At 31.6% G+C, this 27,536-nt stretch overlaps 2 protein-coding genes across 5 annotated transcripts; one reads left to right on the top strand and one right to left on the bottom strand.

Annotated features, from left to right (window-relative positions):
- Positions 1-3,365: 3,365 nt before the first annotated feature.
- LOC115884254 (serine/threonine-protein phosphatase 2A regulatory subunit B'' subunit gamma-like) lies at positions 3,366-8,816 on the top strand. Of its 3 annotated transcripts, none has more exons than XM_030902778.1 (8): positions 3,378-3,530; positions 3,594-3,714; positions 3,766-4,061; positions 7,589-7,772; positions 7,827-7,981; positions 8,033-8,159; positions 8,214-8,487; positions 8,538-8,816. In XM_030902778.1, the coding sequence occupies exons 2-8, from the start codon at positions 3,669-3,671 to the stop codon at positions 8,770-8,772; spliced, it is 1,317 nt and encodes a 438-aa protein (XP_030758638.1). In that variant the 5' UTR covers positions 3,378-3,530; positions 3,594-3,668; the 3' UTR covers positions 8,773-8,816. The 3 variants fall into 3 exon arrangements, with proteins under 3 accessions (XP_030758621.1, XP_030758638.1, XP_030758630.1); XM_030902770.1 differs by having other exon boundaries at positions 3,380-3,539; XM_030902761.1 differs by having other exon boundaries at positions 3,366-3,714.
- On the bottom strand, positions 8,813-26,914 carry LOC115884240 (N-acetyltransferase ESCO2). 2 transcript variants are annotated; one of them, XM_030902745.1, is made up of 4 exons: positions 26,637-26,914; positions 24,954-26,444; positions 11,311-11,465; positions 8,813-11,170 (listed from the first exon to the last, which is right to left on the bottom strand). In XM_030902745.1, exons 2-4 carry the CDS (start codon positions 26,428-26,430, stop codon positions 10,667-10,669), a joined length of 2,136 nt encoding a protein of 711 aa, XP_030758605.1. In that variant the 5' UTR covers positions 26,431-26,444; positions 26,637-26,914; the 3' UTR covers positions 8,813-10,666. The 2 variants fall into 2 exon arrangements, with proteins under 2 accessions (XP_030758605.1, XP_030758612.1); XM_030902752.1 differs by lacking the exon at positions 26,637-26,914 and adding an exon at positions 26,505-26,630.
- Between the last annotated feature and the right edge of the window lie 622 nt (positions 26,915-27,536).

The raw sequence follows: 27,536 nt of genomic DNA, 5'->3' as shown, positions 1-27,536 counted from the left end.
TGTACCTTGGTCTTGTGTAGGTCCATCTCTAATTTTTCCATTTTCTGCTGAAGGCGTTCCTCCAGATCTTCTACGGCTTCTTGAAGGTGGATTTCTTGCCTTCTTTCTAGTTCTTCAAAGTTCTTTTTAAGACGGTTTTGATCTTCTCTTGTCTTTCTTTCTGGCGGTGCGTCTCTATATCTTCTAAAATTTCCCATTCATTCTTCTTCTGACGGATTTCTAAATTGCCTAAAATTTTCTCAAGCCGGTCCTGTTCTTCTTGTTTATCTTGTTGTCGTTGAATTTTCAAATCTTCGAAAATGTTCTCAAGCCGGTCCTGTTCTTGTTGACGTCGTAGTTTTTCCTCTTCCTTTCTCTTTTCTAATCGGGCTCGCTCTTCTTCTCGTTCTTTACGGAGTCTTTCTTGTTCTTCTGCTTTCTTTTTTCTAGTCGGCCTCGCTCTTCTTCTCGTTCTTTACGGAGTCTTTTCTTGTTCTTCTGCCTTCTCTCTTCTCATATTCTCCATAAAATCGCCCAATAATTTGCTTACTTCCTCCATTTTCTTCGCTTGTTCCCTTGTACCAACCATAAAATACTCTAATTCGGTCTAAAAAATCTTCCAATCCACTTAATTTCTGCTTAAAATCCTTCTTTTGAATCCCAATTTCCGACACCAATTGTTACGGATTCCGTGGGTCCACTAATTTAAACTCACGATAAAATACTTAACGAATTTATTTTCTCACTTTATACACAATTACTAACTTATAACACACAACAAACTAACTATTTATAAGATTCCTTCACCAAATTGTCCGATTTTCAATTTCCACGCGGTATATTCAAATTTCAAAACTGTCTCAGTTGTCGATGGCTCCGGCTTTATATACTTTATTGATCAAGCTTCTCGAAATTTCCCCAATTCTCGAAAGCGTACTTCTTCATACCAGACAATTCTATTGTCTGATTCCCTTACTTCTCGACTTGACTAAAAGATGGCGCCTGAAAAAGTCTTTTAATTTCTGGCGGATACGTTGCGGTTGTGCAGGCAACCAGTAATACATTTTTAATTTCTGGCGGATGCGCCATTTTTCTTGACAATATATTTTTTGTCATATTAGTGTGTTATCATGATACAGGTAGTTGTATCATAGTGCCTTATGCATGTTATTTACCTATTATATACTTATGCTTATGCATTATCAGTAAATAGATGATAACATACTAGTAAAATGTTTTTTTAATAGTATGTTTATCTTTCCAATTCACTAGTTATTTGCAAAATGTATTTTGAACTAATTTAAGTCATTAATTGATCATCTTTCTTTTTCAGGTTCCGGGATTTGTGCCGGGATATTCTTTTTCATTGTTAAAAAAATATATATATTTCAATATTATTGTAATATAAATCGCAGCTCTAAAAAATAAATGATATTGTTTACTAATGTGTAATTTATTTACTATGAATTTTCTCTGAAAATAATAAGTCTTTAATAATATCATTGATTTGCTGTGTAAAGTTAATAGACATATTTTTTAATACATTAAATTATATTAAAGTAATAAAAAATATGTTTATTAACTTTAAAGAGTAAGTCAGTGATACTTATAAAAGTATTTTTTTAAAAATTTCCCCTCTTTTAAGCCCCGCCCCTCCAATTCCCCTCAATTTAGCTAGTACTGCCAGGCGACACCAGGTGGCGTCTGTTTCCATTTTTTAACATGAAGTTAGCATTTCTTTAATGTACCTATTCTCTGGTGAATACCTAAGTGTGAGAAAACCTTAAAAATATGAGAAATTGAGAAAAATTCGACGTTGACATAATTTCCCTTTTTCTGAAAAGCGGTCTGAAGCCCCGTTCTCAGAACAGCGACTGTCGCCAGCGACACGTCAAGAGGACCAATGAGATTTGTACAAAATTCAAACAGCTGTCAATTTTAAATTTAGTACAGCTCCCATTGGTCGTTTGAAGTGTCAATCCAGGTGGATGACACTTCTTATGGGAGAACTGGAAATGGTTGAAAACTTGACTACAAGCGATTTTCTAGGAATCTTCCTTACCGATAAATTATTGACAAGAGTGACAGATAAAACCTTGACATTCTTTCAGTATAACTGTTCATCTCTTTTTCTTTCTAAAGTGTGCGTTGAAAGGAGACAAAAACAATTTTTGTAACCCATAATTTTGTTTTCGAACACCACTTTTCTCCTTGTCGGGTCGTTGACGTGACTTGTCGCCATTTTATTTCTTTTGTTTACACGCTGCAGTTTGCTTTGTAAATTGAATACATAAATTATTTAGGCAAATATAGGTTTTTGATAAAACTCCTTGGACTAACGTGTAGGTAAGTGTTGATAAATAAGTTTTTTTTCATCTTAACATGCTCATTGTCATTCTCCTGATTTAGGTGACAGAAAAGGATCATCAAATGAAATTGAATTTTATATTTTTTCATCCCAGGACCGATAATAAAATATATATTTTATGGATACCTTCCTAAATATCAACGAGATGAGCCATCGGAAGAAAGGGACCATAGTACAAAACAGAAAGGTGATCTTTTTTCTTTCCACTTAGGATATTGAAATTATTATATACTGTAGTCGTGTTTGGCATTATGCTCTTAGAAATATAGGTAAACAAAGAAGAACAGATATAAAGCATCCCAGAGGAAAAGAGAGGCAATACCTGTACTCTCTCTCTGATATTTGTGAAAGTTACGGCAAAGTATTGTTGTAAATGTCATCTTTTTAATCGACCTGAAAACTTCGAGCAAAAAGATGACACTTTCAACAAAACCCTGACAGATATCAGAGACGATACAGGTTTTTCCTCTCTTTTTCCCTGGAATACTTTTAATTTATTATTCTTTGTTTATCTAGATTTCTCAGAGCACTATGAACGAACTCAGCTTGTATGTTTGAAATAATCGTCCAGTTGGCTTCAAAATGATGATCGATGACATTTCCTATATAATTTTACTTTCAAAATTATGATATATATCGTCATTTCTAAGCCATCTATGACGCCATTTTTTTCAGTTTTGTTATAATTAATTTTGTCTCTTGATCTACTTGTAACATTATTTTTTAATTTTATTAATTTATTGTGGTGAAATTAATTTCTGTTGTATATTTGATATTGATATTAAACATATTTTTAAAAAATGGTGTATTTTTTGTGTTTTTATCTATGTCATAATTAAAAATAAATGAAGAATTAAAATTTTTTATTTTTTTAAACTTCCCGCCATGCGTGACAATCTAGTCCGTAGTTCCTACAAGCGATATTGGGGGCGCTAGTAGCAGTAGACTTGTCAACAGTGTCAAATTTAAACGTCAATTTCACTTTCCAATATTTAGCAAGGCGCTCGCACTTCTCCTTGTGTATGTGTTTTGTGCTTCTCCTTGTGTATGTGTTTTGTGTGTCAATCAGTGTCGCTGTCGACACGACGCAGTTCTGAGAACGGGGCTTGAGACTGCCAGGAAAAAGTTGATTCGTAATCTACAACCTCAAAATACAGTGTATACCAATTTTTGTGCAAATCATGTGTGATGAGTAAATCGGACGATTCCCAGCTTTTCCAATAATTACCATTTTTTTTCTGTTAAGTGTGACATCTACATATGTGATTTTCGCCCCGTCCGTTTATGGCTACGGAAGAACGAATCCCGCACTATCCCAAAAATGGACCTAAAAGCTATTTTAAAAGAAAAACTAAAGAAATTGGATGGTGAGTTAAGTTACACATTACTGGAACATTTTTTAATTTAAATCATTACAGAAAATTCTGTTTCATATGAAGAACCTCTTAGAAATGAAGACAAGATTTTTCAAGACTTATTGCATGAATGGGGTAAAGTATCTATCAAAAGTAAAATAATTCCAAGGTTTTTTAACAGGATTCCTAGTGAAACAGAACCTTTAAGGCAAAAGTTACGTGAAGAAAGCAGGTCAGATTTGTTGAAGCGAAAAAGTCTTCCTCTTCTTGATAGAAATGAGTTAAATGATTTATGGATGTTATTAGATCAGCATCAAAGCTTTCCAGATGAACAGTTAATTACATACAGTGATTTTCAGGTAAGAGTCAGGTTATGGTTAAACCTGCAGCAATTTATACTAGCGATGGGAACTATCGAATGAATTAGACTATCGAATGGTTACTGACTGAATGATTTCAACTATCAAATGGTTTTATTCGAATAAAATCATTCATTCATTTGTATACTAAAGCATATGTAACAACCTCGCCGTGCGACTAAATGGTTATCGTTGAGCCACGACTATCGAATGCTTTTGATAAATGAAATTTAGAATAACTACGACGTATAAATAGTGTGCTATTTTTTGGCGTTTATTAAAATATTTAAAATACTAAAATAGTAGTTTTTTTAATTGACGATTGTGTGCGTGTGGAGGTGATCAAAATTTTTTCCGAAAATTTGTGTGATTTTCCGTGAGCCCGATCTTTCAATTATTTAATTTTATATGGTATATGGTCTATTTTTTATTGGGTAATTTTGAGAAGTAGCAATTTTAAGAGAGATGAGATGAACTTACAATTAATTTTAAAAATACATATTTGTATTTTAGATGTTTTAATTTTTTTAATAATATGAATTAGTTGAACTTAATAATCATATTTAAGTAATGTGGTTAAGTAAATGATTATCGAACTCAAACTATGGGGTGAGAAAATTAAATTGAAAGTTTTACACGTGCCAATTAAAAAAAAAGTTAACGATGTTTGTATTTTGTTTATGCTAATTCTCTTACATGTAGTTTTTTGCGAAGAAATATTTCATTTATTGGTATTACCCATTTATTTTTTAAAGTAAATGCCAGTAAAAGTAAATATATTATTTTTAAATAGTAATATAAATAAAGCACCTAATATAAATAATTTTGATTTCTAATTTTTTATTTATATTTTCCTTCCATTACACTGCATGCTTAGAAAATTAATAAATGTTGATATTTCATGATTTTAAAATTTGTTGTTAATATAACAAATTAGTTCTGTAATTATTATTATTTATAAACCAACGTTGCCACACAAAAAATTTTAGAGACTATATTATTTTTAAATAGGATCTAATATAAATAATTTTGACATCTAATTTGTTGTTTATATTTTGCTACTACTTAAAAAATGTTTATATTAAATGATTTTAAATTTTGTTGTTAATAGGTATAACAAATTATTACTGTTATTATTATTTATAAAACCAGTCTTTGCTTAAAAACATTAAAAAATAATTTTTTCTACATCCAAAAATAAAAGTATTATTGCAGTGTAACAACAGAATATTAATAAAAAATGTAAAACATATATAGACATACTATCCCTAACTAACTAATGCTAAAGAATAATATTCTTTGCTAATACCAACTAATACGAATATATGGCAACAGCGCCCTTCATAATGTATTTTCTGTGTAAATACTAGCACCTCAATAAAAAATAATGTCCTTATCTTTATCTGACTCCACAAAAATCAAAGATGCCGCCTTCTTTCATAGTAGCATTGCCACCGACCGCTGTCGGGTTTCTCGGAGAAAACCTACGTCGCCGGGCGACAACTAAAATCCAGATAATATTTTATTATAATCGATCCTGACCAATAAATGAATTTCATAAATGAATGAATTTTATAAATGAATGGTTTTTGCTGCCAAATTACTAGAATAAAATATTTCAAGGCAGATGACGCATCTATTCGATAATTTTTATTCGAATAGTTTTCAACGAATGTTTTCTTACTAGCTATCGAATTATTCGAATGAATTGCAACTATCGAATGTTTCGATAGTATTCATTCGATAGTTCCCACTACTAATTTATACCTTAAGCGGCCCTCACACGATCAATAATATTGTCAGTTTTTTATTGTCAATATTTTATCAATATTTGAAAGTTGGCCTGACACGGATATATGTATATCAATATTAAGTTTTGTGCAGATATTAAGTGTGAATTATACCCTATGCCAAAAAATTATAGATAAAAAAAGCGTGTCATTTTGGCAGTGAGTGTCAGTCAGTGAGAAAAAATAGAGGAAAAAATTTAAGAAAAGACATATAAAAAATGGATATCCAAAAAGAAAAAGGCCAACTAAATCTTCTAGAGTATGTTAAGAAATGGGAGCCTGATGATTGCGATCTAAAACTGGTGAAAACAACGACGGCGATGTTCCGTCTTCCGCCATGGTTACGAATAAACTAGTCAAATTTTGTCAATCGTGCGACCTAACGATCAATAATTAATCTAATCATAATTATTTAATCATAGATAAAAGAAAATAATCTACTATTAAGATAGATATGAAACTTAATAGTAAAATTTTGGGTCAAAGCGCCCCTCCGTGTTTTTAGTGGAGACTACGTTTAACCCAGCGCCTTCGCCTTTTCTGCTGTAAATGTTTTTTATGTTTATATTTGAATTCAAAGGATTTATTTTTAAAGTTACACTGATATATTAGTATATCAGAGTAACTTTAATAAAACATAAGAATATATATATTTTACAATTTATTTTTCTATTTATTTTACAGAGTTTCATGTAAGTGATCGAGATTTATAGATTTTAAAGCGAACGAAAAAAAATCAAACAACGAATACATACCATATATTTTTCTTTTATCTAAGATACATACCTTATCGTCTTTTCGAAACACGTACATTTTTGCAGTTTTGTTAGTTTCTTTGAAAGATGCAACACAACAAGAAAACACCATTTTTACAGTTAATAAATAATAAAACTATTTCTGACTATGATATTTAAAATTTAGATAGATAGGAAATTAAAAAACAAACGAGTATTTGCAAACGCAGGCTCAACTTCAATAAAAATCAAAATTTTTCCTGCGAAAATCAGGCTTTTTTCACTGAAAAGGTATTTTTTGATTTATCAGCAGTCATTGTCAAGTTGACAATATACAGGGTGTTTTCGAATTAGTCTAAAAAAATTATGGTGTGATTCCTCATGTGTTCTTAAAACAATTTTTATATAACCATTAGGTCTCAAGTACTTACTTTCAGATCTACAGGGTGTTAAAATTTAAAAAAATCGATTTTTTGCCTAACATAAATGGTACACCACTGCTTTTTTAAAGAAAAAATCTATTTTTCTTGACTGGCCATCCTTTTTCAACAAAATTTATCTTTTGAGTTTTTCTTGTTCATCAAACGGTTGTCGAGAAAAAAATAAATATACTTATTAAGAGCCCGCCTTAATTCGTTTTCTAACGATTTTATATTTTTTAGATTAATTAGGAAACACCCTGTATATGCATATCACAGGCAACCAAATAAACTAGTAACCTCTAAAAATTATTTTTTCTACCGCTAGCGACATACCGTGTTTTTAGTGTGTACTAAATTATTTTATCAAAATTTCACCATATAAGTTTCCAGGCAATGGCCTTTAATATTGTTGAGTATTTTCAGGATCCCGAAAATCCATCAATATATTGAAAGTACATCAATATGTATATACACTCAAACGCTCAATATTATTGTCAATAATCAAAAATATTGACAATTTTATTGATTGTGTGAGGGCCGCATTAGATTTGAGATTATACTATTTTTTTTTTATTTTTAAGAAAGTCTCACAACTAGCCAGTCCAAAATCAAAGCCTTACTTCAAACCTAGTCTGTTTGCAAAATTACAGCAAGGTGATCCTCAGGGCAGAGTATCTATAATTTCATTGTTCAACTATGTCATGAGAAAAGTATGGCTAGACCATACAAGAGTTGGCTTATCAGTATATGATAGTAATGGTCAAGGTAAGACTTCATATTTTCTTAAAATATTTTATTAATTTGTTAAAATATTTTTAGGGTATCTTACCGAAACAGAATTGGAAAACTATATTACTGATTTGTTACCGACACTATGTCAGTTGGATGGTTTAGAGAAATCATTTCATAGTTTCTATGTTTGTACAGCTGTAAGAAAATTTTTATTCTTTTTGGATGTAGTGAGGGTCAATAGGGTAAAATATTGTTTTATATATACTCCATAAACTTTAATAATATTATTGTAGGTAAGAATATTAGATATCTTAGCATGTTCGTTCTTGGACGATTTATTAGAATTAAGAGATCAGGATTTAAGTAAAGATTTGCAAGAACAGAACTGGTTCAGTGCACCATCAGCTTTGCGAATATATGGTAAGTTTCCTTCTATAAACTAGTCCTTCTATATTAGAAGATAATTTTTTGTAGGGCATTACCTGAACTTAGATAGGGATCACAATGGAATGCTTAGCAAAACTGAATTATCTGGTTATGGTTCTGGAACCCTAACACAACCATTTCTAGACAGAGTTTTTCAAACGTGCCTTACTTACGGTGGCGAAATGGATTATAAGACTTATTTAGATTTAGTTTTAGCTCTAGAAAATAGAGGAGAACCACAAGCACTGACTTTCCTTTTTAAAATATTGGATATAAAGGACTGTGGCTATTTGGATGCATTCACATTAAACTATTTTTTTAGGTAAGTTTAATAAATACTTAAAAATCTTTATTGTAATTTTTTAATTTTAGAGCAATTCAAGAGCAAATGAAGGTGAATGGTTCTGAACAACCAATATCATTCCATGATGTCAAAGATGAACTCTTTGATATGGTTAAACCGAAAGATCGAGAAAAAATTACTTTAAATGATTTGATTACCTGCGGGCAAGGAGACACTTTCGTCAGTATTCTCATTGAATTTCACGGATTCTGGGCTCATGAGCACAGAGAAACTATATCATCCGAACCTCAGGATACTTTGTGATATTGTTTAATATTTACTTTAATAAATCAAACTGATTTCCTAATTATAGCAGATATTTATTTGAATGATTTTCTACCACTACAATAAAAGGAATATAAAAATACAATATACCTTATAAAATTACTATATAAAAAATGGCGTTTAAAATTGTACTATTGGGGCAAACTAACACCCCGTCCTACGTGGACGACGAATGCGCGCTTATGACCGACGCGGCGTTATCAAAAAACGTTTTCTTATGAAATCGTCCTGCGTCGGCGATGCAGGACACTTTCATAAGCATATATAAGAGAGCTAATTCATAAGTTTCATAAGAAATTGTTCATTGTTCAAAAGGAAACTTTTTTAATCACGTCGCGTCCGTCGGTTGTAACGCGCGTATTCGTCGCTTACGTAGGACGGAGTGTTAAGCATATAATGTTATGCAGATAGTGCTGTAAAGTTCTTAAAATGGAACATTTTTATATCTTTATACAGGGTGTTATTATGTATGTAGCCAAACCTTAGGGGATTATTTTTTAGCCTTTTTAAGACAAACATTTATTTTATATCCGTAGATCCAGAAATGCTTCCTTTTCAATATGCAGGTTGTCAAACTTTCAAATATTGTTTTTACGTAAATATCAATGTTTTAGTCCATTTTAAAGCTAAAATAATAATGCCTAGTGAACAAAGATTAAGCACAGATTATAAAGTTATCGTCAAAAGCATTGTTTTTCGTGGTTCCAAATTTCGGAGTCGCGCACTAGTTAGATTACTAGTTTGCGCACAAGCACGCCCATTTATGGCCTCTAAAATTGTAAGCGCCTGACCGGCCCAGTTATTACGCTGTTTAAACGGGAGTTTATTTTTGCGCACAAGAAAATTTACTCGTTTGCTCATCGTCATAAAAAAAATGTTCGTACCACGAATTAGGGACAAGATTTTTTATCTGTATATTTATAGGATACCTAATCTGTAGATTAAGTGTGTAAATTGAATTGGAAGCATTTTTGGACCTGTTTATATAAAATTTTCGTTTTAAAATCATGCAAAGGATCAGCTTAAGTTTTGCTATGTACTTAAATAACACTTTGTATGTTGATATAACCTTAACCTTAATCGATAGACATGCAATAAAATTTGGTTAAAACAGTCTTATTGTATAATATAATAACTATACAATAGTATAATATACTTTTTTAAATAATTAGATTAATAAACTATTTACAATTTTTAAATTAAAACAATTAGAACATTTATATTTAACCTAACCTAACTATACACGGCGTAAATAAATATCAAAAATTGTTTAAAAAAATTAATTATTACTGTACGTTAATTAATGACGTAATTATTGACAAGACAACATTATCTCTAGTTGATGATGACGCTGTCTTGCATATACTAATTGTATATATTTTTTGCGTGTCTAAAATTTAGATTTTTTACTCTTATATTTAAAGCCTCCATATACTTTAGTTATTTTGCCCAGTTTTAACTGAATGGGCAGTACTATAAAGTTAAAAACTTCAGTGTATGAGGGTCTTTGGTCCAGTTTTGCCTATTCATTCAATATGTATGGTTCGACCGTTCGTTCCTACCCGATAATGTAGAGGCATAAACCGAGCAGTTTTATTCCAGCCAGTGGCGCCAGCACTTTTTAGTTATTTTTATATTGTTTTCGGTGCTTGCATTCGACAAAAATGATTACTAACACTTAATAATATACCATTGAATTTATTGAAATGTATAACGTATGATCGAAAAAAAAAACGGCGTCCAGTTGGCTGAGACGTGACGATCGATGACATTAGCGTTTTTAACTGCATGGTTAAAACTGAGCAAAATAAACAAAGAATATAAGATCCTTAATACAATTAACAAATAAATAAATAATACTGAAATCTATAGTTTATACATAATAAATAAGAAAATTCGGCGTTTTGAAGTACTTAGCTGCGAAAGCACACCCGTCCTCCGTAGGCGATGTCAAAGCTATGTCTTCATCATTTAAAATACGGCCATAGATGAAATTTCTTTTCACAGAATTCAGCAAGGCAGTTGCTATGCCTTGTTTTCTGTGGTTGATGCTGACCCAGATGTGAGAAATACCGCATTTGATGGGGTAAGTTTCTTCTGAGCACATGGTAACGTTGTTGAGGGTGCTCAACATCTTGTGGCCTGGTTCTTGAGGCACTGCTGCGACAGCACAACCAGCGATAGTGCGGTTTTTTATGTACAAATAGACTTGAGAGTTGGATACGTTGTAATCGATTTCATAGCATCCTAAATCTCTTTTTATCACTTCCATGAGATCTTTAACTTTTTTCAGCCATATTCTGGAATCGGTACATAAAACTAGTATTATTCGACCCATTTGTTGGAAATCTGCGACAACGCGTTCATTTTTCCAACCCTAAAAAGATGATTTTTTAATATACAGGACGTGAACAAATAACTGGGTAAGGTTTAAATAGAATCATTTGTTGAATACTCATATGGATTAATTACGGTGATTAATTTTGGAATAAAATATCAATAGGATAATCAACTTACGGCAAATCGCAAGATATGATTAGAATTATGGTAGTTCATGTGTGCAATCTCATCTCCTGGGTCCCCCATATGGTACACTATATCACATTCATTGCAATGGGTGTAGCCAAATCGTTTTTGCCCAGCATCCAACAACATCTGATCAGAAGATATAGCTAAAAACCATAAAATTAAAGTATTATGTAACATACAGGATGTCCCAATATTCCGTGAACATAGAATTACTACTAATTACTACTAGCGGCGTAGCATGGCATCAATACAAGGGCGCATCAATAATAAGTAACTGCAATCAACATTTTACCAACACAATATTTTCTTTTAATAAAATTAAAGTATTTCATTTTGAAGTTACAAAAATAAAACGAAGACTACACGGGAAAAACCAGATATGTCACATTTTCATAGAAATTAAGAATTAATCCCAAAGATATTACAGCTTGATTATTTTGCCATACAAGGTAAAAACCAAAGTATTCCACGCGTAAATGACAAAAACCAGAGATGTCCTTACAAATGGGCGACAAGCATGCATCTTGCATGTAGAAAATTTACGTATTATGTCTATTCTAATAAAAATCTAGTTAAATATTAGAGAACAACGGCCTACGGGCGAGTCGGCCGCTGCTAACACGTAGACGTAAAGTATCTTAAACATGTAAAAATATAAGAAATACGTGTGCATGCGTAAACGTTTACGTGTTTGTAGTTTGTGCCATTGTTCTCTATTAATTTACTTCCTACAACAAAAAATTCAAAGTCCTTTACAAAGATGCAACCGGGGGGGCATTGAAAATGATGAATAAAAACGTAAAAATATGATTAGTGTTAATATGAGTGTATTACATACATATGTTTAAATAACGAACTTAACAAAAAACAACAGATTTAAAGATTCACTAAAAAAGTAGTAATGTTAACATTAAATAAAAAATTATCAATAATAATTATGCGATCGCACCTATCCGTAAAACAAGCAAGCAAAAAAACCTCGAAAAAAACAAAATAACATACAAAACATCAGGTTAACATGATGACAGATCATGATCAATAACAGATAAAGAATTCTTACGGAAAGTTACACTTTACGATATAATTTTTTAACTGTTAAAGGCAAACCCCATTTAAACACAAAACTTTTTAATACCTACTACTGTATCTAAAAGACATTTTTTTTAAATTACTAAATTCTTAGCCACGCTTCTGTTTTTCTTGGCTGTTGTGCATCACGTCACAGATTAACAGGCCCACGTTTGCACCACAAGGCGATGTTGCAGACCACTAGGTAGACCGGTCGTAGACATTTATGTTATACAACTTGTACTCAATCTACACAAATATTATCAAAAACTTTTTTTCTTTTAAAATGTGTTCAGATTTTGTAAAAAGTATAAGTCAAAATCGCAAAACTTAAATTTGATATGAGGTTCTTAGTTTTTAACTAATATAGTGACGAATTACAAAAATTCCTTTTCAATGAAAATTAATGAGTTAAATAAAATAATTTAATAAATGACTAGCTTGTTCCCGCGACTACGTTCGCGTTACACCTCGAATCGTTCATGCATTGATTTAAATGATTTTTTTCTTCTTTATAGAGAGCTAGTGAGCATAGATGTTTTTTATTTTTCATCTTTTTTTTATTTATTAAGAGCACTAATACTCTCTTTATAGGTTATTTTTTATTCTTTGAAGGATAATTGAGGAAGATATATTTCGTTATGATGTCACTAAATAAACCCTTGTATAAAATTTTATACTGTCTGGTTTATAATGTTATAGTATTGCATTTTCGTACAGCAAACTTTCATTCCCTATTCTACTCCCTAAGGGTATAAATTTCATAAATTCGCTTTACCTTTGTGCCAATTTTTATGTGTATAATCCAGAGGTCACCAAGTTTTATATAAATTTTTACTAACTTTACCCATTTGCTTGGTTGATGAATTTCAAAAATTTCTTCTAATTCTTTTTGTAGGATTTCATTCTTCTAGACCAAATAGTAAGGAATTTTCATACAACAAACTGTTCCGAGATAATTTTACTCTCTAAGAGGATGATTTTCCTAAAATCGCTTTGTGTAGCTAATTCACTAATGTCGTTTAAACGAACCTTTGTTGAACCATTGCTAATATTTATGTATCTAAAGCTGGCGGTATGAACTCACTCCTAAAATATCTAAAAACGTAATATATAATCTAACTGACACACCACTGACAATGACAAATAATTTATTTCTGGAGGTATTGTGTGTAGATGTTTTTCAGGTGTGTTTTAGTATTTAGTCGTTTTACACAAAGAAATAGCCATTAAGCACTATAAAAATACTTCATAACAAATCTACAGATATATACCTTTCATTTAAAAAAAGAATTATTTATTTTTCCAACATATTTTATTTTGCAAATTTTTATAAATATTCAGACTCGCCAATATCGTAGTCCACCGTGTCCAGCCTGTTTAGCCAAACGTAGGCCGATTCCTCTTCGGCGGCGCGCGGCGTCGTGACCCTGGCCGATGGAAGAGTCTTGAAGACGCTCATCCGCGCATAGGAATAGGTTGACTGCGTAGCGTATTACGTATTAATCGATTCTGAAACTTTCTATCTCGTGTATAACATGTTACGCAAGTTTATTATTTTAATCTCGATTTTAATAGATAAATGTGTGAAATGCCACCTGAATATCTTCCGCCATGACATGTTTTACTTTTTGTTATGGTAAAGTGATTTGTATAAACTTTATTCAATAACGTATATTTTCCTCCATTTGTGATTTTTTAATTTTAAGCGAAAATTAAGTATGACATTTTAGGAAAAAGAAACACTGTAATATTTAAAAGAATAAGAAGAAATTAGTCTTATTTTGAAAGGAAAATATAGAAAAAAAACTCTTTCTATAGATAAAGTCTTTATACTAACCAGAATCCGGTGACATATACGCGGTCTCACCGGAAACACTACTTATTACTTCGCATAACTTGAAGAATATCTACTTTTAATAATGAACACTTCAGAAATACACCAGTAAAAACATTTTTTATTTGAGATTAAAACTCGAATTAAATTATAAATATTAGTTACCTATGTTGTTATAGCTTTTATAGGCCTGTTTAACGACTTAATAAGTTACCTAGCGAAAAAATCTGTGCGCGTACCTACCACTATTGTTACAGGTTAATTCGTTAAAGAAATATGTTACACAAATTAAAAACGCTAAAATTTTAATGGTATTACTTGTGCATTATTGGCCTTATAATGCAATTTGTTGGAATTATATCTTCTTTAAATATAATTAGACTTTTTAACGACTTTTAAGTTACCTAGGAAAAAAACTGTACACGTACCTACCACTATTGTTACAGGTTAATTCGTTAAACAAATGTGTTACATATTATTCGTGGTATTAGTGGTATTATATTGGAATCAGCTTGGCATTAGTGGGGCATTATATGAGAAATTTTGGTATTTAATTTGTATTCTTGGCATTAGTATATACAGACATTTGTCAGCGGTTTACTCCTTGTAGATAATCAAAATTTTTTTGATAAAATTTGCTTTTTATGTCAGATCATTTCTATGAAAAATTACATTAGATTTTTATTAAAGACGCTGGGTAATTAAAACATTGACTAATAAAGCTTGTCCACTTTAAATAAGAGGTCACGAAATATCCTCCTTGGAGTGTTTGGGTTAAGGGGTGTATAATAAATTAATCCTTGATTTATAATAAAAACCATAAAACATTTATTTGTGAGTAAAATAATGCAATGGTTGGATATCTCTCCTTTATAATTAGGTGACTAAAAATACACTAAAATAATTAGAAAAAAAATCTTGTACTTATTTAGTAATTACGTCAATATTAATTAATTGACATTCTAGTCTATTTTATTTTATGTACAAATATATTATTAAATTTTAATCTAAGCATTAAGTAATAAAACACTTTGTGCCCCCTTTATATCGTAAGAGGTTACGAAATATACTCCTGGTTACACCCCTTACAGAAAACAGTGTAAGGGGTGTAAATAAATTGTATAATCACTGTTTTTTATAATAAAAACTATAAAACATTTCTTATTTGTGAGATTAAAAAAACAAAACAATGCATTGGTTAAAATAAGTACATTCAATACATATGTATGTGTTATAACATAATATAGCCATTACTATTATACTATTATTATTAAAATAATATGTGTGTAACATATTTCTTGTAACAGACATTTATATGCCCAGTATATTTTTGTTTAACAAATCAATCAGGAAAAATCCAAAACCTACCGTTATAGGAGGTATAAGATTATTAAACTTATATAATGACAACTACTTATCGGATAACAAATTAATTACTACTGTCAGCTAGTTCAGCTACTGTCTAGGTAGAATATACCTAGAGTACCTACACCTACCTATGATGTAGGTAGATTAAAGCTTATTTTGACCATATTTTGACTTTACCTCTCACTTCGGTGTCACAAGCTGAATTTTTCAGGGATGGAAGTACAGTACATGATATGGGGACCCTTATTCCGAAAGTAGTACAAAATTAGACCGGGTAAAAGGGCACTATCATCAAAAATCGATATATTAATACCACAGTATAGAGAAAACAAATACTTATTTTTTGATCCAGTACACAATAAAGTCTTCGTAGGGAGTAATTTTTTATAATTATTTACAAAAAAACATTTCCATTAGCGCTTATGACCAAAAAAAACTTTAAACATGAATAATCATTTCAATCATGCGAAAATTTGGTTTAAAAATAGATTTTTCTTAATATAACTTTCATTTAACGAAAAACGAAGGCCTAAATGAAAAAAAGAAACAATTTAAAAGTTTCGCATATGTCCTGACAAGGTATCAAAGCAAACCCCATATTTTTTGCTTTTAAACTAATAAAGATATATCAATAAACAATTAGCGATGTAATGGTTTTTGCGCGCGCTGGCCGACTGCCGCCGCTGCGCCGAAATTTCCAAACCAAACCAAACGTATATATGTGTATATATGACGTCATGGTGTGGCAAATGTAGCATTTTAATTCGATTTGAGCTCCCTTATATAGGATAACAGAAACATTTTCAATGTTAAAAATAATGTTTAGATTTAGGTTAATTGGACGTCCCTGGTTTTTCCCCTGTTTTGTTTTGCATTTTGACATTTTTATTTCGGTATCTCAGAATATCGCAATAATTAACAGTATTAATAATTCAGAATTGGTTGTAATATACATTTTTCTAATTATTCGTAAATATTATATTTCTTAAAAAATTAACGAATAGGGATAAGATTCTAACACTAAATTACATTTTCCTCCGCTCCAATTAAAATGGACTAAGCTGGGTTTCCCGTGTAGTCTTCAAATATACAAAAAATGTAACAGGTTAAAAAAATAATCAAACCAATTTAAAAAATGAACTAAATATAGGTAAAAAAGCAAAGCTGTGAACATATCTGTTACATAAAATAGTAGACAAGGCCAACAAAAAAGTTTTCTGAGTACCTTACAACCATACACATAACCAGTGTTATAAACATCATTAAAATGAAGAATACACGATTTTACTTTAGAATTAATATTCAAAATGTGCTTTGGAAGACCTTCTTCAAACGCCGACGATTTTTTTTATTTTATACCGCATACGAGATGTGTTTTTGCGGTTGCATCACCCGTCGACTAAAACAGCGAACGGGAGACGTAATCGACCTCGGTCGCATTCGGCGACGTTCAAGATGTAACAAGGACAATCGCATCATCGCTCTGTCGAGATATTTTTATTTTTAGGGTTTAGCGTAGGTTTTAGCGTTATCTATAAAGCTCGACCAATACACATATTAAATAATTGAAATTGTTTAATTATTTGAATAAATTTACTGACAATTTTAATTTATTATAGTAGATCTCAGTGACTTTTTTTTAAATAAAAAAGCATTATAATATTTTGAAGGGATGCATCATCCGCATCAATGGAAGCTTCGCCGCTGTTTACTACATATTTTTGGAATCAAAATAAGTTCATTGGACCCAATTACTGTCCTCCATTCACGCAGTTGTGCAGATCTGAACTGTTCAAGAACGCGATGCTCTCACTCCATTCAATTGAGTCATAAATTTCAGAACTGTTCCGCGCCATATGGAGGCACTAGGCTATCGCGCACAGCTCCTTTCAGAACCGTTCTCGAGTAGCTCAGGACGTAAAGCTCTGGAACCTGAAATTCGCGAATGGAGACAGCAGATATAAGCTTGGCGCGTTTCAGTTGATTTCAACAAATTCCGACCGCAGCGCACTCTACGGCAGAAATCAGAAATTATCATTATGTACTTCACACGTTATGTACTTCATGTTGATCGCATTAAAATAATATCCAAATCGTGGTTTTGTCATAATATTTAAGTATTTTATTGTTTGCTTATGCAGTTATTGAGACTATAAAACACTCAGGTACACTCACACAAACACTCTTCCGACCGCAGCGCACTCTACGGCAGAAATCAGAAATTATCATTATGTACTTCACACGTTATGTACTTTATGTTGATCGCATTAAAATAATATCCAAATCGTGGTTTTGTCATAATATTTAAGTATTTTATTGTTTGCTTATGCAGTTATTGAGACTATAAAACACTCAGGTACGAGGTTTGTGTGATGTAACGCTGTCTCGGGTAGTAAAAAATAAGTGAAAAAGAATTCGAACTAGGCATCGTGTTGTGTTGTGACAATTTCAAAAATTAATAAAATTGCCGAAAAAATGCTAACGCGTAAAGGAAAGCGTAATTAAGGCGTTGTTGGATGCAATAACATTAAATAACTCAACTTTCCTGGCTATTCAACTCTTCCGAAACAACATAGGTTCATAGTTTCTCATACCGATTTGATCAAAAGCAAAAATAAATTCAAGATTCAAGCAGTTCGACGAAACAAGTGAGTAAACAAAGTGCTCGTTACATAATCAAAAAATTAAATAGACATATTTATACTATGAGAGGATAAAATATATTTGCAGTATTAATGGTATACTTTTTTTAATAACTAAATTAAATGTAGTAAATGTTCACTAGCAAAACCGGTAATTAAAACTATGCTCGCTACCGTAGTTGAACTCATCTAAAAAGTGTTTTTAACTGGAATAATAAATTATAATACAAGTTAGATCTTCTGCAGATATCAAAATATTTTTACTTTTTTATTTTTACTGTTGTGAACATACATTTAATATGGTTATATGTATATGTATATTCGACAAATTGTATAAAATATTATTTTTACCCTTATTCTACGGCTATGCCTAAAGAATTTAAGGTACGAAAAATACCATCAACATTATTATTCTTCTCAGAAAGATGGGTGATGCAAATAAACAGAACCATTACCTTAAGATGAAATTTGGAAGAAATAGTCATAAATAGTTGCATCATTTTTAGTTTTCCTTTGTAATTCGTTTACTTTCAGACGCGATGTCTGGTTTCTATTTACTTAAGAAATGGTCATGTTTGTCCCTTTGCAAACCTACCTGAAAATATTATTAAGAAATAGTAGGTACGCCCGTGGATTTTCGGAGAGGGCATTCTCATAAAAGCACGGTCACAGAAGGGACCGGGGACATTCATAAAAATTTTTCATAGACGTAATACTGCTAAATTTATATTTTGTATTAAAAGTTTAAAAATAAAAAGTAATAACAACTTAGTAAGAATTTAATTATAAAAAAAAATAAAGAATAACATTCCCAACAAGTGGTGATACGAGTCAAATAGAGAACTACAACATTTGGTGGCAGCGACTACAAGATTGGTGACGACGGTGGTCCAATCCAGGATCACGACATTGGTGGCAGCGGTAAAAACTACCAAGGTTTCCTGAAGGTGCGCCAGACGCAGCAGAAAACCTACCAGTTTTGGAAGAAGATAGAGGCAACGGGCAGTTCTTGAAGGTGCACCAAGAAGCAGCAAGAAGCCCGACACGAGACGTAGACATTGGGGACACTGAAGGAGCGCCAGACGCAGCAGCAAGTCTCCAGGGAAGCTTTTGTTTTCACCAGATGATGACGGGGTAAGTCTTTCATTTGTTTACTGTATTGTGACGCTACTGTTTTTCTTCTGATTTTAGTTAGTTAGATTTAAGTTAAGACAATAATAATTCTGGGCTGCAAATAAAAAAAAAAAAAAAAAATATTGCTTAAAATTCGTAAATATTTTTTTTCTCTCTTCAAACTAAAAAATACATCTATAAAAATAAATAATAATTCTTAAACTAAAGTAATAAATCATTAATAAAATATAATAATGGCAGGAGGTAAAGACGCAACTGATGTTCTGAATTTAATAAATTCATTTGATGGTCAGGGTGACGCAAATTCACTCCAATTTTTCTTAAAAAATTGTGATTCAATATTAAAAATTGTCAAAGTGGATCAAAAAGAATTACTAGTAGATTTAATTTTTGGTACTAAATTAAAAGGGAAGGCACAAGAGGTAACACAATATAAACAGTTTCAAAATTGGGAAGAACTAAAAGATTTCTTATTAGAGCACTTTACTGATAAAACACCACCATCGCATTTTCTAACACAAATAATGAATATAAAGCAACATTTTAGGGAAACTGTAAAAGAATATGGCGATAGATTACAAATTCTCTTTAATAAATATAAAGAAACGTGTCACTTAAATTATGCAAATAACGAAGCTACTGTTTTAATAGAAAATTTAAACTCCATTTTAGTCAATACTTTTAGAAAGGACTCAACGATGAAAAAATTCAAATGCGTATTATTGCCGAAAATACTACATATTTAGATAAAGCTTTATCATTAGCAATTGAAATGGAACTTGAGAATAATGACAGGTTTAAAAACTCGCATTTTAAAAATATAGGTTTTGTAGAGCGTGGAAATAGACAATTAAATAATCATTCTTCTAATAATTCCTGTTTATTTTGTTTTAAAAATAATCATTTAACATCACAGTGTAGACAGCTTAGGCAATACGAACAAAATAGTAACTCATATAATAGAAATGTACCTAGCAATAATCAGACACGCCCACCGCAAAATTTTAATAACAAATGGAAACTAGTAACTTTTGTAGAATTAGAAAATATTAGTAATAAGTTATTATCATTAAAGAATTACCGTAAGTATACTACAGATTTATGCAATAATGAGAATGCTCAATATCACTATTATATTTGTCAGTTATTTTTGAAAAGTTCTAAATACACTTTCGAAAAAATTGAAAAAGAACTAGAAGTCTTACACGAATTGATCGGTCATAGTCATTTATCAGAAAGTAGACAAAAACGAGGTTGGTTCAATATTGTAGGAAAAGCAACTAAAGTTTTATTCGGCGTTTTAGATGAAGAAGATGCTAAATACTATAATGATAAAATTTCACAAATGAATAAAGACGAAACTTCAGTCCTTCAACTTTTAAAAGAACAAACAAAAATTGTTCAATCAACAATAATTAATTTCAATAATACTATTGGAACTTTAGATTTTAACGAAAATTTATTAAAAAATAATATAAAAAAGATTAGCGATGAATTAAGCAAAGTCAAAGAAAATTTTCATTTTCTATATATAAAAACCGGCATAGAAGAACACGTCACTATTTTAAATATGATGCTAAATCAATTACAATTAGAAATCATGACGATTACGAATGCTATTTTAGTAGCAAGAAAGGGAGTTTTACACCCCTCAATATTAACGCCATTAAGGTTAATTAACGAATTAAAAGATGTGTCCGAATCTCTACCTCATGGATTAGAATTTCCTGTACCATTAGATCCGCTCAATGCAAATCTCATTCTAAATGTTATCGAGTTGCAAGTTTATTTCGAAAACAAACGATTAATATATATTATAAACATCCCTTTAATTGAAACAAATTTATTCTATATTTATAAAATATCACCCTTTCCAAAATTAATGTCAAATAACCAGTTTATATTAATTCAACCCTCATCTAAATATATAGCAATTGACGAAAGCAAACAGCAGTTTATTACACTGTCGGAAATAGAATTTAATACTTGTTTAAAAATTATAGAAAATAAATTTATTTGCAAGCAACAAAAACCAGTTTCTCTTGCTCATTTGGCAGATAATTGCGAAGTTAAATTATTGCAATTCACAAATATCATACCTGATATCTGTGACAAACGTATAATTCAGTCAGATAGAGCAATTTTTATTCAACTACAAACCAGTAACACTTGGTTATTTGCAGTTCCTCATCCAGAAACTCTTACGATATCATGTAATAATAAAAAAAATCACGTAGATGTAATACTAAAAAATTGCGGTAGTGTCACTATAGGTAAACAATGTAAAGCTTATAGCGCATCATCAATGCTAATCCCTCATGGAAATACAGTCCAGTCCAATATTTCAAGTGATTTTATTCCACCATTCGACATTAGTGATAATTGTTGCGAAAGGATAAAGGAAGAAAAAATAAACATTAGTGAAATATTTCTCAACGAACATTATAGGAAATTAACAAAGCACATCCCCGAACTTAATGTAGCGAGCCATAAGCTAGAAGATATTGAAAAGTTAGGTGATGAAATTCTAAAAAGGAAACTTGTAAACAATTATACATTTCCAGCATCTGTAATTGCCTATATCTTAGCTCTTCTTGCTATTATTTTTATTATTTATAAATTGTATACAAAATGTACTAACAAGACAGCCTGTTGCGGAATTATTCCAAACTTATGCATTAGAGTTAATCAGTCTGTGGAACCATCTTCTAGAAATAGTGATAGATATGTTGCTCATTATAATCGTAATATTAGCCAAAACTCTGAAAATGTAGGTAACTATGAAAACTCCGAAGAAGAGAATGTTAATTTACAGGCGCCCTCGCGCAGACCCATTGGGTATGTACCATCAAGGCGACCATTAAAAGAAAAATAATTTCCGCATTTGATACATTTTTAAATCTGCAATAGTTATAAAAAAAAATGTTAGTTAAGTTAGAATGTAAGTTAGTTATAATTAGTAGTTAAGACTTGTATAATACTTTTATATATGTACTTTTATTCATTTCCATCTGAGTTATACTAATTAATTATATAAACATTTGTTTTGAGATTTCATATCACTTTCACCTCATGAAATCTCTCATTAAGGGGGGAGGTGTTGTGAACATACATTTAATATGGTTATATGTATATGTATATTCGACAAATTGTATAAAATATTATTTTTACCCTTATTCTACGGCTATGCCTAAAGAATTTAAGGTACGAAAAATACCATCAACATTATTATTCTTCTCAGAAAGATGGGTGATGCAAATAAACAGAACCATTACCTTAAGATGAAATTTGGAAGAAATAGTCATAAAAGTTGCATCATTTTTAGTTTTCCTTTGTAATTCGTTTACTTTCAGACGCGATGTCTGGTTTCTATTTACTTAAGAAATGGTCATGTTTGTCCCTTTGCAAACCTACCTGAAAATATTATTAAGAAATAGTAGGTACGCCCGTGGATTTTCGAGAGGGCATTCTCATAAAAGCACGGTCACAGAAGGGACCGGGGACATTCATAAAAATTTTTCATAGACGTAATACTGCTAAATTTATATTTTGTATTAAAAGTTTAAAAATAAAAAGTAATAACAACTTAGTAAGAATTTAATTATAAAAAAAATAAAGAATAACATTCCCAACAAGTGGTGATACGAGTCAAATAGAGAACTACAACATTTGGTGGCAGCGACTACAAGATTGGTGACGACGGTGGTCCAATCCAGGATCACGACATTACACACATTTACTTTTTTATTTTTATTTTTAGAATTTTCACAAATTATACCTCCTAACACTTTTAAAATAATTAAATAATAATTTTTTCGTATACTCGCTATTTAAACATGTGTATTTGTATATGCATATCGATTGTTTACGATATTCTCCGACGGTGGCAGCACCGGCGGAGAATGCAGCAAGAAGGCACCAAGCCTATAAAAAATAATGCCAAAACTGTAAATCAGGTGACAAAAGCTGATTTTTTTGTTTTTAAGTTATCTAAGTTAGCACATCAAAAGAGGTCGTGTACTTTAAATTTTGAACTGATAAAAATCATTTTCCGTCATCAGTTCAGGTGTTCAGTAAAATGTCAACATAAGTCAAGGACCAATAGACAAGAGCCAGAAAGGGCAAACAGATAGGATTGATTAATCCCTTAAACAATACATAATACCGTATGATCGAAAAAAAATGGCGTCCAGTTGGCTGGGAAATGACGATCGATGACATTTCCCATATAAATTTACATATAAAATGACAGCGATCTTCATTTCATAGCCATCGCTGACGCCGTTTTTTCTCGATCATACGGTACCATACATACTTTGGCCAAATTTCACTGCTCAATTACGTCACTGCAGTTCGCAGTCTCCCTTCCACTCGTTTGAATACGCGAATATTATTCAGTCCCTATTTCACTCCTTCCCATGTCAGCAAGGACTGCAGTTTCTATGGACAAATTTGGCCTATTAAAGAGTCCTGAATAGTTTACAGTTTTTAAACAATTCTTAATTATTTAGTCAAGTTTAATAACCAGTTAAGTTTGCCCATAAAACCGTTAGTTTCGCGGCATCAATTTTAACGCCACTGCAATCCTTGCTAGCATGAGAGGAAATGAAATGGGAAATGAATATATATATATATATATATATATATATATATATATATATATATATATATATATATATATATATATATATATATATATATATATATATATATATCACAAACCAGTGGAAGTGAGACTCAGGTTGCAATGATATAAAAAACATGCTTTAAAATTTGGTGAATATATGTCCTATTGGATAGTTTACAGCAGTGGCGGCTCGTCAGGGTAGGCAAGGTAGGCGGCGCCTATCCTAAGATTTTGGCAGAATTTAAGCAATTTATTACATTACAATATTTACTATTAATGTTGCCAATACATAAAAATACTGTTAATACATGGAAGTGTGTTTTAATAATCAATATTATTTTAATATTTGTATATTAACATATTCACTACCGCTGGCGTACGCTGACCGCTAACTGTGCCGCTGCGTTAGAAAAGAAAATAATTTTGACCGTTGGAGTGCCTTTGTTTGGCGATTTCTACATCGCCTACTATCAGAGTCAAATATGCTGGTGTTTAAATAAAATATACGACGGCCTCCCCATAAGAGCAGTGAGAGGATTTACGTCCCAGTAATGAAGGAGGACAGAAAATCGAGTCGAATGGTTTCAAGACATAGGTTCATCCTTGTTTAGTCAAACCTCCTACAAACCAAGGATAGACTTATGTAGGAAATGCATTGAAATTCTATAGCCATCCTTCAATATCGGGACAGGAATTTAAGCGGTACCCTCCGTATACTTTATTTTAAACGTATTTGATCAGAAGGGGGGGGGGCAAGTAGGCAAATATACAAAACTAAAATTTTGTCGACTATCCAGTCACACGGGTCACGAGCCGCCACTGGTTTACAGTTATTGGTCATGGATGGGTACACAATGATACATGTATGGAAAGTCTCTACAGAATATTGGGACATATGCAGAAATAGCCAAGGAAGAAACCTTAACATAAACACTAGTTTTTGAAAGGTGCTCACCTTTAAATCGTTTTAGGTTCCTTTTTGTTTCAGTCCTCTCTCTTTTCTGGCCTCTACTACTATTACATTCACCATAAAAAATAGGGAACAACTTTCCTTCTTGCTGAGCCATAGTTGCAGAACTTTCTGAACCAACGTCACTAAAAGAATTACTATGTGTGGGCAAACTGTTCAAAACTGAATTTAAGTTTCGGGCTTTTTTCGGACTATCCAAAGCCAAACCTGACGTGACGTCGCACATTTGCGATATGGGTGATAATATCATATTGGCAACGCTGTTGTAATGCAACTGAATTGAATTTTCTGAAGCTAAAATGGAGGTGTGGGCTTCTAGAACTATCCTGTTAGGTGACACTGCGCTAAGTTGACTTGTACTTCCATCTTGCTCTGGACTGTCTTTTAGAACAGACAGTATATTTTCTATGTTCGTTGTAGAATCTACATCATCGTCTTGAAAGGCAAATGAATCATATTGTATTTTATCCTGCTTATTTTCTAATTTTAAAGTATTATCATCATGTGGTGTGTTCTCTTTATCCTCTTCACTGAAAATCTCCTTCTGAGTGTCTTTAACTTCTTTCAAATCATTTTTTGTCTCACATGTATTTATCTTAGATTGTGACTCTGACAATTTTATAAGTTTATTATTACTATCTCCTGACTTTTTAAGTTCAGCCAAGTCCTGAATGTATTCTGTTAAAGCATCATCCATTTTTGAAAGATTCTTAAATGCCTTCTCAGTAACTTTCCTTGAAATTTTCTTAGTTTTGGGTTTTTTAATTTTATGTCTCACCCCATTATTTATTTGGCCAAATTTTCTATTGTTTCTGCGACTATGTTTTGCTGTTGATAATTTTATTAGCTTGTAATTCTTTTCTTTAAGAGATTTGTCCACTATACTTTCTGGATTTTTGGAATAAAATGATTTTGTTGATAAAGACATGTCCAAGGAATATTCAGGAAATAATGCTGTCCTGACTTTGGATACTTTTGGATCTGATTTCAAATATTTGCATTGTTCTGGTGAACTACGTGGAGAACACTTTCTTTTTGAATTTTTTGATTCCTCTAGTAAAGTTTTCTGTTCTTTTTTAAGAATGCTATTTGATTTTGAAGATGTGTCATGTGGTGTTTTTAATGCCTGTGATGGAGATAATTTTTTTGGTGTATCCTTTATGTTAAATGTGTTATTAGTGTAAGGACTTAATAATAAGGGAGACATCTTTTCAGAAGGAGCAATACTACTTGTTGGTGTTCCACAACAATTATTTTGAACAAAATTATGACCTTTAGGTTGTAATATGTGACTACCCTCGTTCTCATTATCAGAAGATAAGTCAGAGTATAGTGGACTTATATGACCTAATTCAGAGTCGGCATCATCATCTGAAGGAAAAAGGTTTCGTCTACGTTCCAATATAAATGGAGATCTATCATGATCTAAAGTTATGTGAGTCCTTCTTGTAGATGTTGTCATTTTTAAAAGTTATTCTAAAAATGTTGTTTCTTTATTCATTTATCATGTACTAATTTTATACAAAAGTCCTATACCTCTACTTTTATAGTACCTTACACATTCATATGACCAAAACATTTCGTGCATTAAGATAAAACGATATAATCATGCAAAATGTTTATGAATAAATAATTTTATCAAAATAAAATAATTATCACTAACTTTACCTTTAGTAAATCTTGAACTTCCTACACATTTATCGTCGGCACAATTTTCTTATTATAGAGTTGTGATCATATAGGTACTATACTGCGATTATAACACCAAAATAGATCGTTGCAAACATGAGATAAATAATATTAGGTAAATTATTCTCTCATTCGCAAACCAAGCCTTATCTATGCCAGAAACCATCTGTATCCTGTATCTGTTTACTGACTTTTCGTGGACTTTTTTCCTTTTCGCTCCTTTTTTTTATGGCGCGAGGCGCGAGCAAGGGCGCGAATCATGATACAAAGAATACATGGTATGATATTGCAAGTTAAATCAGAGATATAGAGATAGAGATGATCTCTGAGTTAAATCCATAAAGTAACTATAAAATAATTTATTTTATATTTCTCTATGGTTAAACCCATCATATAAAATGTATAAACCAATGACTGGTATAAACCTTGTCATAAACCACAGTCATAAACATAGCACAGCTTCAAGGGCACAGCTTGGCACCAGCCACGCACCAGCTATGCTGTGAGCTGTGACTTTAGCCTCCATAGCTATGACGGCTGTGACATAATACGTATATGCAAAGAATATCTTAATACCACAGCTATAATATTCTTTGGTATATGTCTTAGACAAGGAAAGAGAGGGGACAGCTAACACGCATATTCTCCAGAGATATGGAAGTGGGAGAATGAGCTTCGACGAGTGCGCCAGGGGGGTGACAGTAAACCGGAAAATTGGAAACAGTTGTGGCGCGGTTCTACCCAAAGACATCTAAATAAAAGGAGACGAAACAATTTACATTTTACCGCGATCACGAACCGTGTTGCACAAAAATCGATGATGCCAATTTTAAGTGACCGTTGGTAGATTTCGGCTGATTACGGTTTGAGTTCTAAATG

This window comes from Sitophilus oryzae, unplaced genomic scaffold (assembly GCF_002938485.1).
Source record: "Sitophilus oryzae breed Bouriz unplaced genomic scaffold, Soryzae_2.0 scaffold_111_pilon_pilon, whole genome shotgun sequence".
In the NCBI taxonomy this organism is placed as follows: domain Eukaryota; kingdom Metazoa; phylum Arthropoda; class Insecta; order Coleoptera; family Curculionidae; genus Sitophilus; species Sitophilus oryzae.
The sequence above is the reverse complement of the archived record's forward strand: the minus strand, read 5'-3'. Positions and strand labels throughout refer to the sequence as shown.

Bases quoted from the DNA above. Each gene is read 5' to 3' on its own strand.
- LOC115884240 (XM_030902745.1), bottom strand. From the start codon at position 26,430: ATGACAACATCTACAAGAAGGACTCACATAACTTTAGATCATGATAGA. The intron at 11,466-24,953 runs GTGAGCACCTTT...TATGGTTTTTAG, and splicing joins GAACCTAAAACGATTTAAAG to CTATATCTTCTGATCAGATG. The intron at 11,171-11,310 runs GTAAGTTGATTA...TCATCTTTTTAG, and splicing joins ATCATATCTTGCGATTTGCC to GGTTGGAAAAATGAACGCGT.
- LOC115884254 (XM_030902761.1), top strand. From the start codon at position 3,669: ATGGACCTAAAAGCTATTTTAAAAGAAAAACTAAAGAAATTGGATG. The intron at 4,062-7,588 runs GTAAGAGTCAGG...TTTATTTTTAAG, and splicing joins TTACATACAGTGATTTTCAG to AAAGTCTCACAACTAGCCAG. The intron at 7,982-8,032 runs GTAAAATATTGT...ATATTATTGTAG, and splicing joins ATGTAGTGAGGGTCAATAGG to GTAAGAATATTAGATATCTT.